This window comes from Lagopus leucura, unplaced genomic scaffold, assembly GCF_019238085.1.
Source record: "Lagopus leucura isolate 7727_CA_CO unplaced genomic scaffold, USGS_WTPT01 Super-Scaffold_100012, whole genome shotgun sequence".
Taxonomy (NCBI): Eukaryota; Metazoa; Chordata; class Aves; order Galliformes; family Phasianidae; genus Lagopus; species Lagopus leucura.
Window position 1 is genome coordinate 746203 of NW_024962267.1, and position 17261 is coordinate 763463.

Genomic DNA, 17261 nt, shown 5'->3' on the forward strand with positions numbered 1-17261 from the left:
CAAAGAATTCTTTTCTGATGGGTGAGTGAAGGCAGGAAAAGTGGGGCATCTAGGTATTAATGCAATAAATAAATGTATTATTTTATCTTGAAATTTTGTCTCCAGTTGCATAGTTATATTAAGAATATATGTAGCAAAGTAACATAATTGCCTTGCAAATGCATTAAGTGGATTTCTTGTTTATTCTAAGAAAGAAGTTCTTTATTGCACGATAAGGAAATATTTTAGCGTTTATGCATTCATTTATGCACTGCTGCATAGCCGTTTGATATTGCATAATGTGTATAACCAGCACAGGATATGTCAATGTAGATAAACACAGGAATTACATGTAATAGTGAGCATTTATTTGTCTCAGACTGCTTTGTTTTAATCATATGTGTTTTCTGCTTGTGTTTAGTTGCATTACATTTGTAACAATTGTATGTGCTTATATTTAATGTCTGAAATGATTGTCTATGCGTATATATTACAGGAATAGCATTATTGTATTAAAAGTGTCTTCAGTCTCAGGTCAATAGCAGACCAGTTCTTTGGAGCCAGTGCTTTTTAGTACAATTTTTAGCAGTGCTGCAGAGAATGGTACTTCTCTATTGAGTCATACTAAGCAGTTCTTGACTTCTATAAAAAGAGAGAAAAGAAGAGGGGAAAAAAGACAACACGAGATGCTCTTCTGCATATGGCATTCAGCCTTGAGCAAGATACAAATCTGGAATGAAAACTAATTGCTTTCTACTTTTTGCATAGGGTGACTTATGTGGAGAAGAGCTGACCAAAAAAGTATGTGCTTTGTGTTAACTAGTAGTGATTACTGAAGAAAGCTGCTGCAAAAAGAATCCTAGTACTATTAGAGAGAAACTTCTAAAAATTATTTCTTTAGACCTTACAGAATAGATGTTATTGTATAAAAAGTATGTTTTGATGATTCTTCCTTGATAAATGGTTAGAGGGGAGAAGGATGATGTAGTATAGCTGGTAGAATAGAAAAATATTTCATATTTCAATATTTCATCAGAAAAATAAAATTCACTGTCCTTTCCACTGCAACAGATTGTTAGATATGATTATATGTAATAGAAGCAATTAAGTGGTAATATTCAAAACAAGGTTTTTTTTTCTTATCTTATAAAAGAGAAGAGAATTACAGCATATAAATTGTAAGCATACACTCTGTATTAAATCAATTTTGTGTGACTGTGTCTGCTCAAGGACAATCTGAAGGACAAGGCTGAACATTGCAGTCACTGATTTGCCTTCTACAACATGGAGGCATGCATCTACATACAGCAGTTTTGTTTTGTTTTGTTTTTTTCTTTTTACCTTTTAGGTTAATTGTCTTTGCAAGATATTCTCTGAGTTGGCAGCTCTTGAGTTCAAAAAACTACTTTTCTTTATCTGTGTTAATGTCACGTTTATGAAATGACAAGCTGCTCTTAACCAAAATGATTGTAAAAATAGATATGTCACACTGTGTCTGAAATAATTACAACACAGATATATAAATAATACAATGCTGAAATCTTCAAACTGGGAAGGCAATCAAGATGTGTATGTGAGGTCTGGATAAATGTGTAGAGTCTCACTACAGATCACAGAAAAGCTGAACACACAAGGTTTGTATCACTAGCTTCATGGAAAAATATATGAACTAAAATTAATACATTAGAATTCCATCTCCAAAAGATATAAACACTGATAATATAAAGTAACAAAAAGTATTTAATGTAACAGATTTCTATTGTTTATAGGAATGCAGTACTTAATATAGTATGCAGTGTTTAATATTCTAACAGGCATTCCATAGTACCATATGGCATTTGAGAATTATGTAGGTTGTCTAATCGTCAATAAGTGTCTTATTTAGAGGAACAATTAATAACATGATTATTTTCCTAATGAGTCAGCACATGTGTCACAGGCACTTCTACTACGGAAAAAATAAAATGGCTCCTGCTCTGCCTATGCCATTTTACAGAAAGAAGAATGGTGAAAAAGGATTGTTGGTTATGTTGCAATTTTTTACTATGAGTGTATTAAGAATTTAAGAATGGAAAGGATTTTAAATGAACATTTGAAAGTCCCAAAGAATTTTCTGGAATACCAATACACTTTATAGCTGACTTTTTTTCCTATTTCGAAGAAAAGCAATCATCCAGTTTACTTTAAACTGTGACCAAAAATCAGAGAAGGAAAATAAAGGTAGCCATCTGTGAAGGAAATTTAGATAGGAAGAGGGATAAAAATAAATGAATAAATAAATAAATAAATAAATTCTAGGTTTTGCTTGCCTAAAATATATTAGCACCAAATATATTAGTAGAACAGAGTACCAAAGGAAAGACAGCAAAATGTTTCTTTTGACTATTTGATAATTTTTTAAATTAGCATGTATGTTAATTGTTAAACCATTATTATCTTATTTACTGTAGCACAGATGATATTCAGTAAATGTTTGTGCAATATTCAGATGGTTTTATGCTGTATGCAAGTGTCTTTTAAGACCATACATTTTCTTTTTTTAGTAAATAAATACATAAAATGTGCATCCTAATTCCATCATCTAGAAATACCTTGAAGTTCTACAGGTTTGTGCATCTACCTTAGCACCTAACATGTCTAAAAATATTTCTTATATGCTTTTGCTTGGATACATCTTTGAAAGAAGTTACTTTCCTCTTCTTTTTGCTCAGACATCTAACGTAACTGAGATACTGAGTATTGAAGGCTTGCACAGTTATAACTGCTGCAAATAAAAAACACCCACAAATATCTGCTATAAAATGATATTTCTTTGCTTTTCTGAGTGTGCGGTTTCTTCATTAATTAAAATGGTTTTAGGTGTGGAAAGGCACTTCAAGTGTTTGTTACAGCTTTCAAAACCATGAAGTTTTTTGTTACTTCTCACCAGTATACTTACAAATACTATCAAGAGTTGTGACCTCACTTTATAATTTGTTCATCTAAGTGTTGAAAATCTGTATTCCTAGCACTTACTACAACCTTCAGTCTTCATGACCACATACAAAAAATAGAAATAAAATATATCTAAGACAATTTATTTCTTTTTAATTTTGTTCAAAAATAAGCAACTTCACATACATATTTCAATTTAAAAATGTGCAGTTGCAATGTAAATGATGCAGAGTTATTGCTCTGTTTTCTGCTTTTCTGTACTTACCAATATGTTAAAACTAGTATCAAGAAACAAAAACTGTGATGTCAGTATTTATAACACTTTTTCATTAGAATAGATTTTTCCTCTGAGGTATGTGCAGTGGTGAGTCATTTCACTGTTCATTTGGAAAATGCAAAAGGTGAAATCCTGAGCTGAGCAGAGTTGCTGAGCCCTGGTCTCTAAGGAGCCCGTGGTTTCCACATGAATGCTTCAGCTTTTCCTTGCCCTTCTATTCCAGATACGTTATTTGTTCTTCTTACTTTGTGTGCTTGCAGATATTTTACTGTTTCAGGGAAACTGTTTCCTGCCTACGTTTTAATTAAACCATTCTGCGATAACACAGAATATTAACAAATATAATTCGAAAGAGAAAAATGTTAGGTTGTTTCTAAATATATTTATATTTATTTAAACATTTATTGCACTCTGGCTGCAGCTCCAGAGAAATGCAATTTCACTGGCTTCTTTAATGTTGTTCTTGGATTAGACCAAAAGAAAGTTAACCCAATGTACTTGTTTATATCATAACCTTTTCCCAGACAGTTGTCATAGCTGTGCACTGCATTACAAGGTGGTAGTATAACTTGATGTTTTGTTTAGAAAAAGTCTAAATGTTGATTTTTACCAATCTGTAGTGTTCTATTATCTCTTTACATTGCATACACTGTACATATTTCTGAATTGAATGACTTTGCACTTCTGTAGTGCTTTACAATTTTTTTAAATGCTGTATGAATATTAATTGTGGTACAGAGCTGATCAGTGAGGAAGGCAGATAAGTAAGTATTATTGTCCCTATTTTACAGATGAGGAAGCTGAGGCAATGAGATTAAGTGACTTTTCCATCACATCGAGTCAGTGACAGATTCAGGATTAGCGCTTGGGTACATTCTGGATCCTCCTCTCATGCTTTAAACAGTAGACCACAGTGTTTGGTGGATTTAGCAAGCAACTCATTGCAATAATGGACAGTACCAAAGACTCCTACCTGGTCAGTGTGTCCATAAATTTGTATGCAGACTGCTCCAGTAGTTCAGTATGGCTTAAACACCAAACTAGCAGACCTGTGCATCATGTAACATTTCTGACCTTCATCATATTCAAACGGGGAATTGAAGAAGCAGCAGAATTCTGACATGAACATGGGAGGGTTATGAAAAAGATCTTCATGCCCCTCTTTGATCACACTGAAAGTGGTGGGCAAAACTGCAGTGAAGTCATGGCTTTCATATACTATGAGGATATTAGCGTGGAGGCTGGTGGCTATTTTGTACATGAAAAGCCACCCAGAGCATGCATTAAATTTCTCATGACTGTCTTATAGTTCTTCTTGCCTATACTTTCAGTTTCTTATTACAACATTTAATAATATCTTAGTTTTCGTGACATCCTAATAGAAAGCAGGGCATTACCAATTGAAGTTATGTTTCTAGTCTCTAATCATCATCTAAAAGTGGAGAGAATCTGCCGCAATTACTACTTGTATTTCTATAGTGCTTCCATCAAAATGAGATTAGTTGTGTTAAACTACTAGTGAGTCCTTCACTTCCTTATTCCTTCCTACAAGTAGGCAGCACAGGAATCACAGAAATTATTTCTGGACTAAGTGCAATACGACTCTTGTGCTGGTAAATGCAAGATGGCTTTCATACTGCTCCCTGGGAAGTGAAAGTGCACAGTGCAAGGCTTGTTTAATTGGACTTTTCTCAGAGTTTGACGAGTGAATTGGCAACAACACAAAACTCCCAGTTAAGCTGTTTTTCCTTGTAATATTAATGGAACAAACCCACTTCTGAGAATGAGGCAAGGCTGAGACTTGCTGTGACATTACAAGAGGAGACAGAGGAGGAAGAGATTGCCAGAAGCTGAAAATTGAACACATGGGAAAGGAGAAGTCAAAGTGTATGAGCATATTTTGATAAATATTAATGAATTAGTTTGTATATAGTTTAGTTAGATGATGTGTTAAGCCTTAAACTTCCCTGTAATTTAATATTCTCCCTGTTACAGAAATTCCCCTAAGTTTACTTCCATAGTGCCTTTTCAGTAACAGCAAAATGCTGGTGGCTGTCTTACACTAGAACAGCTCTACTTCTGACATGGCTGTAATACCTGGCCTTTGGCATCCTCTTTGCCCATTCACCCATGGACATTGTGCCAGCCTGACCCACATGCCAAGTCTGACTTCCTTAAATAATGGTTTAATGTTACCTAATATGATCAAATTGTTTGTGTGATATACTGTTCTGATGCATCTTAATATATTTTTTGTGAATTTTAAATAATTGAGCAGTTTGAATAGAAAGCCTTTTCTCTACGTCAGACTTCAGTTATTTGCTATTATCTACTAGAAAGCTCTAATAAAGACAAATGTAATGCTCACAGTCTTTTGCTTTAGCAGCCGAAATGCTTGGTGCTAACACATTCCTAGGATTTTTCTATATAAGATAGCTACAGCATGACAGCTATTTTTAAAAAAGAGAGAAGCCTGAAACAAAAAACTTAGATCCAGAATTTATGACATCTAGCTCTAGATGTGAATCTTTTTGCCTAGGGCATCTGCTCTTTAAGGATTTGTTCTCATGTGGTTTAATTTCTTGTTATGTTCTATTGCATTCTATATATAGATGTATATTCAGCGTGTAACTGGTATTCAAATCCCTTGTCTCAGACTTTCATTAAGATACCAATTTTATACATAGAAATCATGCAGTTCCAGTTCTAATATATCCCTTACTAAAACCTTTCCACTAATGAGAAATATGTATTGATATATTAACTGATAGTTTCACAGAATCACAGAATGGGCAGGGTTGGAAGGGACCTCAAGGATCATGATCTCCAACCCCCCTGCCATAGCAGGGCCACTAACCTCCCCAGGCTGCCCAGGGCCCCATCCTGTCTGCTCTTGAACATCTCTATGGATGGGGCATCCACAACCTCTCCGGGCAGCCTGTTCCAGCACCTCACCACTCTTATAGTAAAGAAATTCATGTGGGACAAAACAATAAGCCTCCCTGCTTGCCTTTTAATTTCTTTTGTATAGTTAACACTTTTTTTCTTCATCATTATTTACTGGAAACCACTCTGGATCATCTTGTGAATTATAGCCTTCCTGCCTTCCTTCCTGCCTTCCTCCCTCCCTTCCTCTCTTTCACTATTGGTGATGTTAGGCTTTTAGCAAAGCCAACTTGTTTTGCACAGCATCCAGTGCCTTGTTGCTGACTTTTTCCCAAAACATTTCTCTACTGAGAGAGTTTTGATACTTGCCTGAGGTGCCTGAAGTGACTACTTCCTGTAGCTCTTTTTAGTTAGAGCACAATGCATGGCATAATATGTTTAGAGTGCAGTAGAGAATACATTTACAATGCATATATGAGCACAGTAAAAATTAGGCATAAAACGAGTTCCAGTGGAAGAATAGATTTTTTATTTTATGTTGTTAGTGTATAGTATTTGCCTTCATTGTAACTGCAGCTTGTTTTTTGCAAGTTGTAAATCTGGCCACTTGTCTTCATAGTATTAATGTTCTTTTTCTTATCATACTGCCTCTGAATATCATTCTCTGTTTTTGCCAAAGTGGAAGGAGTGTTAGTGCTAATAATTTGGGAATTCTCCTTGTAGCTCAGTATATTTCATATTATGTAAACAAAAATACATATACAATCTCTTTCTTCAAGAACACAATATAAATAAAGCTAAAGAATAAAGCTACCTCAGCCAGACACTTTTCATTTCTTTCACTGTCCCATTGACTCATATTTTTTGTAGTTCACAGTAAGTGCAGTTTACTCATCGTCTTGCATGTTTCAGCAGAACTAATTTATGTCAAAATTAGCTGTAATCATACCTCAGTAAAAACTGACACAGGAGGAATAGACTTTAATAATGAAAGTGAAGTTCCGAAAAACTTTTGGTTCCTGAGTTGAAAGAGTAAAGAGTAAGCATATCCATGTTTCATAGCAATCTTCAGTCTTGGTAATAGATTCCTAGTGGGAAGCAGCTTACCTGTCTTTTTTTCCTTTTGCAGAGAAATGATGAAGAAGCTGTTGTGGATAGAGGAGGAACTCGGTCCATTCTCAAAACTCATTTTGAAAAGGAAGATCTAGAAGGTGAGAGATTATTTTTATATGTATTACATTGTCTCTGTCTTCTGGGAGTTCTGAAATTCAATTCTATAACTGTAATTCTGTAAACTTACTGATTGGAGGATTTAAATGTGAATGGAAGAGGAGAATGTTATCAGTTATTTTAAAACTAAGAAGAAAATTTTCTCACTGTAATGTTCAAATACAGACGGTGGCGGAAATTTGTTAGTTTTCACAGTGCTCTATCATCAAGTCCTACAAACAAATATGCATGGATTTAGTAAGTCTTTTTACTCTAAAGTTTTCAAAAGCTCAAATACAAGTAGGACAGATGATTTAGCAGCAGAGGGCTATGGTGAAAAGAATGCCTCCTGTTTTATTATTCTGGTCCATGACACCAGAGACAGATGGTGGTGGTATGATAGTGGAGCTTGAACCTTCCCACCAATATTCCTTTACATGTTGTTGCTGTGTGACAGATGGCAGCAAAGGGCAGTCTGACCAAATGGCTTCTGACATGGAAGTGCATATGAAACAAAGGTGTGTAATGGAATTCCTCTACATGGAAAAAAATTACACCCGTTGACTTTTATTGTTGCTTGCTGAATGTTTATAGACACCAAACAGTGGACGTGAGCACAGTGGGATCAGTGGGTGGTGTATTTCTACAGTGGTGACAGTGATGTGAAAGACAAGCCATGTTCCAGATAGCATGAAGGCTTTTGTTCATTGCTGGCAAAAAATGCATAACCAGTAGTGGTGACTATGTTGAGAAACAGTGTTCTTAACAGAGAATTTGCTCTATCAGATAATGTTACTGTAGTAGGTAGTTACTTGTAGTTTTCTGTAGAAACAAATAGGAGGCATTACTTTTAGTAGCAACCTGTATTTATTGGCTTCTATCCTTACAAGCCTCTTGTAGTTGACTAGCCACATCTGGTGCTGAACAAAAACATTCTGGAGTGTCACAGATCAGACAGATAGATACTTTGTAATATACAGACTACAGAAACACTGCAGAAATCACATACCTAACGAACCATCTAAGTGTGTAGAGGAAGATAATTCAGTTTATGATATAGGACTAATAGTTCAGATATCTCTGAATCAGTTATGTTATTCTTGTTATGAGTGCTCTTCCACTTCACTACTGAGATATGTGACCTCCAAGTCATAATTACTGGATTACAATGAATTTCTACTGTACATAGGATATCCCACTTTAGAGGCTGGAACTTGCTGATTTTAATTGTTAGCTTCTGAGGCCCATGAACTAGCTAAAAAGAAATGCTAAGATCTGGGGCATGTTTTTATATTGCACGTCTGAAGAGTTAACTGCCTCCAAAGAGGTCCAAAGAGAGTTATCTCTGTTAGTACATGGACCCTGGCTTTCTAAAATGGGTTCCCTTGATTAATTTAGTTGATCCTCATGATTTGTTTTTTTTTTTTTTTTTTCTCTCTGCCTGTATAAATTTTGCATTCTTTGTTGCACAGTGGCCATATTGGTGGTGATATCGTATAAACATCAACGTGATAGAGGGCAATGCCTTGTTCCTCATTGCTTCCCATAGCAGAGCCTCAAAATGCAGGCACGGCTGCAGTTCACACTGTTCAGGGCAAGTCTGAGCATGTGCAAAAGTAGAGTTTCCTGCCTCAGATCTCAATTAGAATATTTTCAGGGTGACTCGTAGAATGTCTCATGAGACTGCTAGCATACCAGATTTGTAATGACCATGTTGGACTTATCCCTACAACTCCCTTTGTGCAGTCTTGCTCTTTGTTTTCTGCAGTCTTCAGACTCTTGAACACATCCTTCGCCAGCTTACAGTTGTTATACCTGATGTTCTTAGAGAAACACCGGATAGAAGAACTGGGTGATCTGTCTTCCCTTCTCTTTATTAATGAAACACGGGGTTATCTGTGGAGAAGATAAAAAGTGTCCTTTTGCTTAATCATTTTTATTGATGATCTTTTTAAAAACTGACAGCTTTCTGTAGAAGTACATCTTCAAAATTAGTCACATGGGTAGACAAGCATTAGGCAGTCAGAATTATTCTGATGTATATTTTAGGTTCCACGTGTGACTGTGGAACACAAAATCCTATCTCAAAATTTGCACAAGTATGTCATTTAAAAACTATATTTAATTACTATTTTCACCCACCATCCTGTATGTAGAGTTGCTTCTGTGAAATATCACTAAAAATATTCTTTTAAAAATCTGCTTATGTGTTGTTATCAATAGAAACTAAAACATGACTGTGACTTGCAGTTGCATCCCCCATCCCAGGCTTTCCATCAATTTGAATTGTTTAAAATTCTTGAAATTGGAGAATAAGTCTGGTTTTCTTCAAAAACAAAATCACGCTGTTTCATAACGTTCTAACAAAACGACTGCTTGATGTAGAATCCTTCTTTATGTGGTTAGCTTTCTCATAATTTTCACGTCCTCTCTGAATCAGAACCTTGTATCTTTAAATACATAGTCACTGCATCCAGAAATACCAAGTGACATAAAAAGGTTTGAAGAGACCGTACATTTTAATGATCAAGTTGTTGTTAATAGCATGCCCTCTTGTTTCACAGCAGAGCTAGGCACTTTTCCATTTCAAAACAATGTATGTGACTCACAAATGTCACTGTCTTATTCTTACCCAATGTACATTATAATGTACTTTGCTAAAAATTTACCTTTTTCTTAATTATGTAGCAGACTTCAGCTATAAAATATGGAATTACACAATCAGGTGCTAATTGCTTAGCTTAGTGAAATCATATAATTAGATAATTAATATGCATTAAACAATTAACTTTTTGGAAGATATTTAATTTGCTTAAAACTGTAGGTAGCTAGTTACAGAATATTCTAGCAAAGATGAGTTTTGACAGAGTTTATGATTCAACAGCGTTGTATCAGAAACTTTTCAAAAACTGCAATTTGAATAAAGAATTAATGATTACTTAAATATGAAATTCAGTTTTCATTTTCTTCTGCGTAAATTTTAAAATCATAACTGTTCTGCTATTCTTTAAATTGTGGACTATCAAGTTTAGATGTTAGAAATAAAGATTTAAATAGGAACTAAAATTTCCAATTGAAATTTATTGGCCTGACAAATACTTGTATTTGCATATTTTGAGGCAGCCATTGTGCAAATATGTTGGAACTGCATATCATGCTGAAAAAACATGGAAATACTGTGGTGAGTAATGCTGCCGGATAGAACATTCCTCAGAATTAGAATTTTTTCTTCGGTCTGTCTGTCAGTGTTTTCTGTCTCTGAGTAGCATGGCAAAAAAAAAACCAACACAAAACACCACCACCACAACAACAACAACAAAAAAAAACAAACAACAACAACAACAAAACAACAAAAAACAAGCAAACAAAACAACAACAACAGCAACAAGAAAACCCCACAACTGGGGAAGTAGGCAGGAATTGCAGGATTTCCTAAGTGACATGCTGTTCATCTTAATGGCAGTAATGATACATTCAGTATATACTTCAAATTGTATCTTTTACCTTCACCACTGTAGTTCTTCAGAAGTAGGTTGTGTGTAGAGCATCAGCATTCAGGTTTTCCACATGAAGGATTTTTCCACGTAATTCATTTTTATTGAGTTGTCAGCTCTGTAAGTAATACAGAACATGTAATTTGTCTGATTGTCGCATTAACAAAGGGTTGAAGGAATAAATCCTACAGGCAAAACAAGAAAAGAAGCCTGTTCCCCTTGATTATTAACGCATACTTTGCAACTTATCTTTCAGAGTGTATACATTCAAAGTTTCTACTGCAATAAATACACTCTTATTTTTATCAGCACTGGAATTCTTAAGTGAGAATTAAACACTGATTCTGAATGCTAGAGGATTTCCTTGTAGTAAGAAGGACAAGTTGTACACATAACAGGTAAACATGTTCCCATTAACAGACGGGCACATAAAACAATAGTTGCTCTCAGTATATTCTCTGTTACTGTCTCTACCAGTGTTTATTTAGTAGTAACGATCGTCTGAGAGAATGAGTGTGCGTACTTCATGTTTTTCTCAAAAAGAAATATTTAGATTCATTTGTATGTGTGTGGAGATCTTATGCTCTCTGTTCATCTGCTTAGACCTTTGGGCAATAAATATATGCAAAATAATTGGCTCTAAATGCACTCATATTAAGATCTTTGTTTAAGCTCTTCATGTCAGCTGAGAGAGAAAAATGACTGTTGTCATCCCTACGTATGGTCAACTGAATCTTTGTGTCAGGACTGCAGAACTGCTGTGGATATAAGTGTCATCTGATTGGAGAAGTAGCTGTGACAGGGAGATGGTTGGAGATGAGGTAGTTTGGTGGATTCCAGGAAAGAATCAGGGATGAATTCTGGCTCTGTTGAAGCAAATTGCAAAATGGTACTTGATTCAGAAAATAGAGCTTAATCTGTTTATACTTTGTGCTTTTTATCTGCCTAAGAAGGATGGGAAATATTTGTCTCGTGGGAAATCAAGTTTGCCTTTTTTCGAGTCTCTCAAGACACATAAAACATCCAGTATATGAATCATGTACATAAGAATATGCACCAAGAACACAGAAATCCCAGAGTATTTAATTCTTCCCTTTTAAATATGGTTATCTTAGTTATTGTTTCTTTTTTTTTTTATTTGCTGTAGTTTGTGGCAGTCAATTAAAAATAGTTTTTATGATATTTTTATGATGCACACATAGGATTTATATATGAAAAAAACATTGTGATTGAACTCTAATCTTCATATATTATTGAGTGAAGATCAGGGTGGCTCCAAAGCAGATAATGAACTGAGTTTCAGAGACATTTTGTAGAAATAACAGAATAGTAGAAATGTCTGCCACTAACATTATTAACCTGAAAATTAATAGGACCTAGCAGCTCACAGAACTGAGAGAACATTAATCATGTTAACCTGCTAGCCTTGCATCAGCCTTGATCTTGCATAGAAGAAAGTCAGCTACTAATTCTACTTGGCTGAAAGGCAACAGTGCCCAAGGTGTCCCTTTCTTTGGCTGCTAGGAAGCTGCAGCTATTGCAGTGTTATCCCATCAGATCCCTTGCTCCAAGCTTCCTTGGCTCTGCTTCTCTTGGGTTTCCTGTTCATTTTGCTACTCAATCTGGTCTTCCAGGTGCTCCTTGTGGTAACATTCATTATATTTAGAGCAAAAAATAAACTGTGGAGGTAAATTTTTGAGAGAGATGTGGGTTGGTCTGTGTCTGTAATGTTAGCTGTGGTTATATAGGTGCAGTAGATATTTTATATTCTATAATAAGGTCTCTTAAACAGAGCAATTTTGGCTTTACAAGCACAGAATTCTTTCATTTTATTGCCTAGCAGGTATTACATGTCTAGCTTCTACCCTTTGTCATTTTCAAGGCATCTCTTGAATCTATTTTGGTCTTTTACCTGTGTCTCTAAATATTCCTTGAGATCACACTTTTTTTTTTTTTTTTTTTTTTTTTTTTTTAATCTTGAGCTGTGCTTAAACTCTTGCCTTGGCAATTGCCCAGTTTGGTCCCTTTGGATGACTCTCATTTCCTTTTCCAAATGATCTCCATGTTCATGGAAAAGTGGATTCACCTTGCAAATTTGTGAATAATGCCATCAGACATTTTAGCAAAATTACTTTGAAAGTTCATATGAAGAATAATGAAATATTGAAAGCAAACAAATTATCACACAGTGTCTGAAAGCCAAATGGTGATCTTAAGCTTTAGCTTTAAGTTTTGAAATTTGACATTACTTTAAACTTCACCAAAAATAAACCTGTTCAATATTTTTGGGAGTTAATATTTCTAAATATTTCACACTTTAAAATTTTGGTAAATAAAATGTACCAAACTAATTTTGTAATAAAAGCTGTACATGTTTACGGAAGATGAGTTACCAGAGAAAGGGTAAATTTATCTTGTAATAAACCTGTTTTTCATAATGTTGTGAGGTCATGATGGCTACAAGATGACATATAAATCATTTCAATGAAATGTTCCCATCCTGTTAATAGAATGTTTCATTTTCACCCAGCTTCTCACCGTTATAAGTGAAAGCTGCATAGCATGCATGAAAAAAATGGAGCATTGCAAGATAAAGTCATTTAAAATATTTATTTAAAATATTTAAATAAATATTTAGCTCTTAACATACTGTTACGCTAGTACTGTTTGCTCTTTTTTTTTTTTTTTTTTTTTGCTTATTAATAATGAAGAAATATAGGTCAACATCTTTCCTCCAACAAACATCAGTGGAAAGGGCATGTGTGTCTGAGGGGACTCTATTATGTGTTTTCTGCTGAGTGTTTTTTACTTCTTCTTCTTCTTTTTTTTAATTGTTTGGAATGTCTGAGACCTGATTGTGTCATAGGAGTGTGTATTCCATGTCTCTGGACTCCTCTGGAACAACATAGAATAATGGGGAATGGAGATAAGTGCAGTTAAAAAGATTTTTTCAGTCCAGCTGCAGCCTGGAAAAATGTTCTCTTAAAAGAATAGATTTGTTAGGAAGGCAGTGATCAATCAGTGCTCTTTAAAAAGGTCCTGTAATGACTGCAGTGTGATGCTCTTATATTTCATATTCAATATATCCTTAATGCTTCCTTGAACCAGAATATGGTTTTGTTGTATTTTAACCCAGAACATTAGTTTTGTGTATGATCTAAAAAACCTGTAGAGGCTTTTTGTTGATTCTTCCAAATCATAGCATCACAGAAAGAAAAAGAAAATATTCCTTGAACAAACCTTATCCACAAACAGCTATGTAAACTGTTGGTTTAGGAAGCACAACTTTTCTCTTTTCTGCTTTTTCTGTAGTTCTGCCTCCTTGCTGCAGTACAATAACGAATAATGACTCACCTCTCTCAACTCCTACACAATTCATCATAATTACTTGTTCTCCTGTAAGGAAAAATACTTTACTTTTTTTTTTTTTTTTTTTTCTGTCTCTACCTCACTGTTCATTTTTGAGTGCATTTGGCTCTGCTCTAACTGAGAATACATGTAAGATGCTTGAAGGCAGTGAGTGTTTTCTGGAGGAGAGAGAAACCCCATTCTTTTGCTGAGGTCAGCAGTCATTTGTCACTTGAGCTGAACCACTGGCAAAATATTCTCTCTCAAGGCATCTTGACATTGCAGAGCATTTTCTTAGTAGGTCACAAAAGCCTGCTTTTGCTCGCTTACTGGAAATGTGTCAAGAGCCATCTGCCCCTATCCATTGTGCCCGTGAGCCTGTGAGCTGGGTCTTGGCAGGGGCCCAAGTCTGGTTTGAATAGCTGAGAGTGTAGAGAAGCAGAGGCAGGTGTCCCATCAGTACTTGGAGCTCATGGATGTCCCGATCCATGGCAGGGCATTTCCTTTGCATGCAAAAGACCCCAGCTTGGCTGTTCACTGAAAGATACACACTTGAGTCCCAAATGCTTGGTGTAACATGGAGACACATGTAGTCTCTCCTGATGGGGAAGAAGGGAGGTGAATGTATCTTATATGTGTCTTCTGACTACCAAATTGGTGTGTGTTTTCTGGGTGAAATTATTTGGAAGGAGTGCGGGAGGCACTTGGGCAAAAATGTTTGCACATTCAACATCCTGTTAAAAAGATACTGATTTATCTAAACTAAGGGAGACAGTTAAATTCCTTTCTCTCCATCTCTGTTGTCTCAAGCAAAGTCACATCCATTCAGATAATTGCAATGGTATTTCTCATTCCCACCATTTCACATCTTATGCCATTGAATGCCATTAATTATAGTGGGATATATGTTGTCAAAGTTTCAGAAATTCTGCTAAATTTATTTCCTTTCTATATAGTTCATGAATATGTTAGGAGCTTAAACAACCTTCAATTTTAAAAATTCAGAATTTTGAAATCCTGGTTTTGAAAACCATTTTTAGGTCTGTCATTTTCAAAGGCTTTGTAGAGAATGTTTGCTTTCCTGAAGTTGCTTTTTTAAATAGTTCATTGGCTACTGGATCTTAAAATAAAATTTATGTGTAAAGGAAAATTTCTTCTGTGGAATACAGCAATCCTAAATAACTCTTCTACTTAGATTTTATTTTGAGAAATATCTCTGCAAGACATTTATGTTAATAATACATGTTTAATTTATGTCTTTTCTAGGGTGATAAGAGGGAGAAAGGGCAGATATTTACAGCAAAATAATACCCCTTTTGTTCAAAAATTTAGAGGAAATCTTGATTTTATGTATGCTTATATGCTCTCTGAACTTCATTATAATTTTAAAATCTTTTAAAACATAAGTTGGATTTATTAATATAATCCTGTAAAACTGAAAAGAACACATAATAATAAGGCTTATTATTTCTTTAATACTTTAGATATTTTGCTTAAGGAGTGTTTTAATCCTTTGAAGGTAAACTTCATGGAGCGAACGCCTCATTTCCTATCAATGCATAGATTTAAAATTATATTCTAGATTTTATTCCTCAGACATTTTTTTTTCTTTGAATAAATTTATATATACAGTGGATTTATATATGTAGTGTATTTATGGCGTTGCATTAAGGTGACATTGCAGAATAGATCAATTCAATCTACTGGATTTCTTTAATAAGCTTTTAGATTGTAAATAAACTTTTCATATTAAATTAATTTCTCAGAAGTTCATTTTTAAAAAAGTCCTAATGCTTAAAACATTTATACTTAGGTTTAGTTTTCCTATTAGCACATAAGAAATAAATTAACATTTTAGTTCACCTTGTGTTTTTGCAGGAAAAAAAACATTCTTTCCACAATAAAATTTGATTGATGTTAATGTAAGGTTAGCTGAAAAGGCTTAGGAACACAGATAAATCTTGTGGTTCACTGTTGTCTAAATTAATTTTGATTTTTTTAATTTGAAATATAACCATGGAGAGGAATAAATCTGTCTTTGTATAAAATTTATTTATTTTGAATATAAGTATTAGTAAGATAAATCCTTTTTCATCTATCATAGCTGCTTTTTATTCTAGAAAAAACAACAGGCTAACCTCTTAACTCTCTCCCAAACCACAGATCTGCATGTGTGTACTTGAGTGCAGTTCATCTGCATGTATTTCCCCGGACCTGACTATGAGTAGGTATCTGTGCATGCATGCACAGAAGTACAGAATAAAGAAATGTTTTTTTTTTCTTAAGCTTTTATCATTGGAGGACAGTTCATAAGAAAATGGGAGAGGAAAACCAAACCAATTGAATTGTTGTGGTTTAACCTGGCAGACAACTCAGCACACTTTGCTGAGCCCTTTGCTCATTCCATCCTGCCTCCTCAAGCAGGATGAATGAGAGAACTCAAAAAAAAAAAAACAAAAAACCACAACAAAAACCCCCACAAAAACAAAACAAAACAAACCCAAAAGAAAACAAAAATCTATTTACTAAGACAGAAAAAGAAAGGAAAAATAATGGTAGTATATCCTAACTTTAATATATATATGTGTATGTGTGTATTTAATATATATATATATGCTTTGTATATATGTATACGTATAGTGTTTGTGTGTGCATATATCTATATAAAGATATATAGGTATAAGTATATATTTACAAAACAAGTGATGCACAATGCATCTGCTCACCACCTGCCGACTGATGCCCAGCCAGCTGCCAAGCAGCAGCTGTCTCCCTGGCCAACTCTCCCCAGCTCTGTAGTTTCACATGATATGATATGGTATGGAACATACCCCTTAGCCAGTTTAGCTGTCCTGGCTCTGTCCTGTCCCAGCAATTTGTGCACCCTCAGTCATCTTGCTGTCAGGCTTCTGTGAGAAGCTGAAGCAACTTTGTCTCTGTTCATTTCTCCTCAGCAACAACTAAAGCATCTGTGTATTATCAGCATCACTTTTCTCTCAGAGCCAAAATATAGCATTATACCAGCCACTATGAAGAAAATCAATTCTGTTCCAGCTGAGATCAGTACAGCCAACTAAAAAGCCAACTAAATAAGGATAAATAGGAATAATATAGATGTTGAAGGTATAACAATG

At 34.8% G+C, this 17261-nt stretch overlaps 1 protein-coding gene across 1 annotated transcript in view; it reads left to right on the plus strand.

The window, feature by feature from the left end:
• Positions 1 to 17261, plus strand: part of SLC4A10 (solute carrier family 4 member 10) — a 118541-nt gene that overhangs the window by 17170 nt on the left and 84110 nt on the right. The window contains exon 2 of the mRNA XM_042874402.1: positions 7206 to 7287. Coding sequence (XP_042730336.1) covers positions 7206 to 7287 — 82 coding nt within the window. The remainder of the gene's footprint in view (positions 1 to 7205; positions 7288 to 17261) is intronic.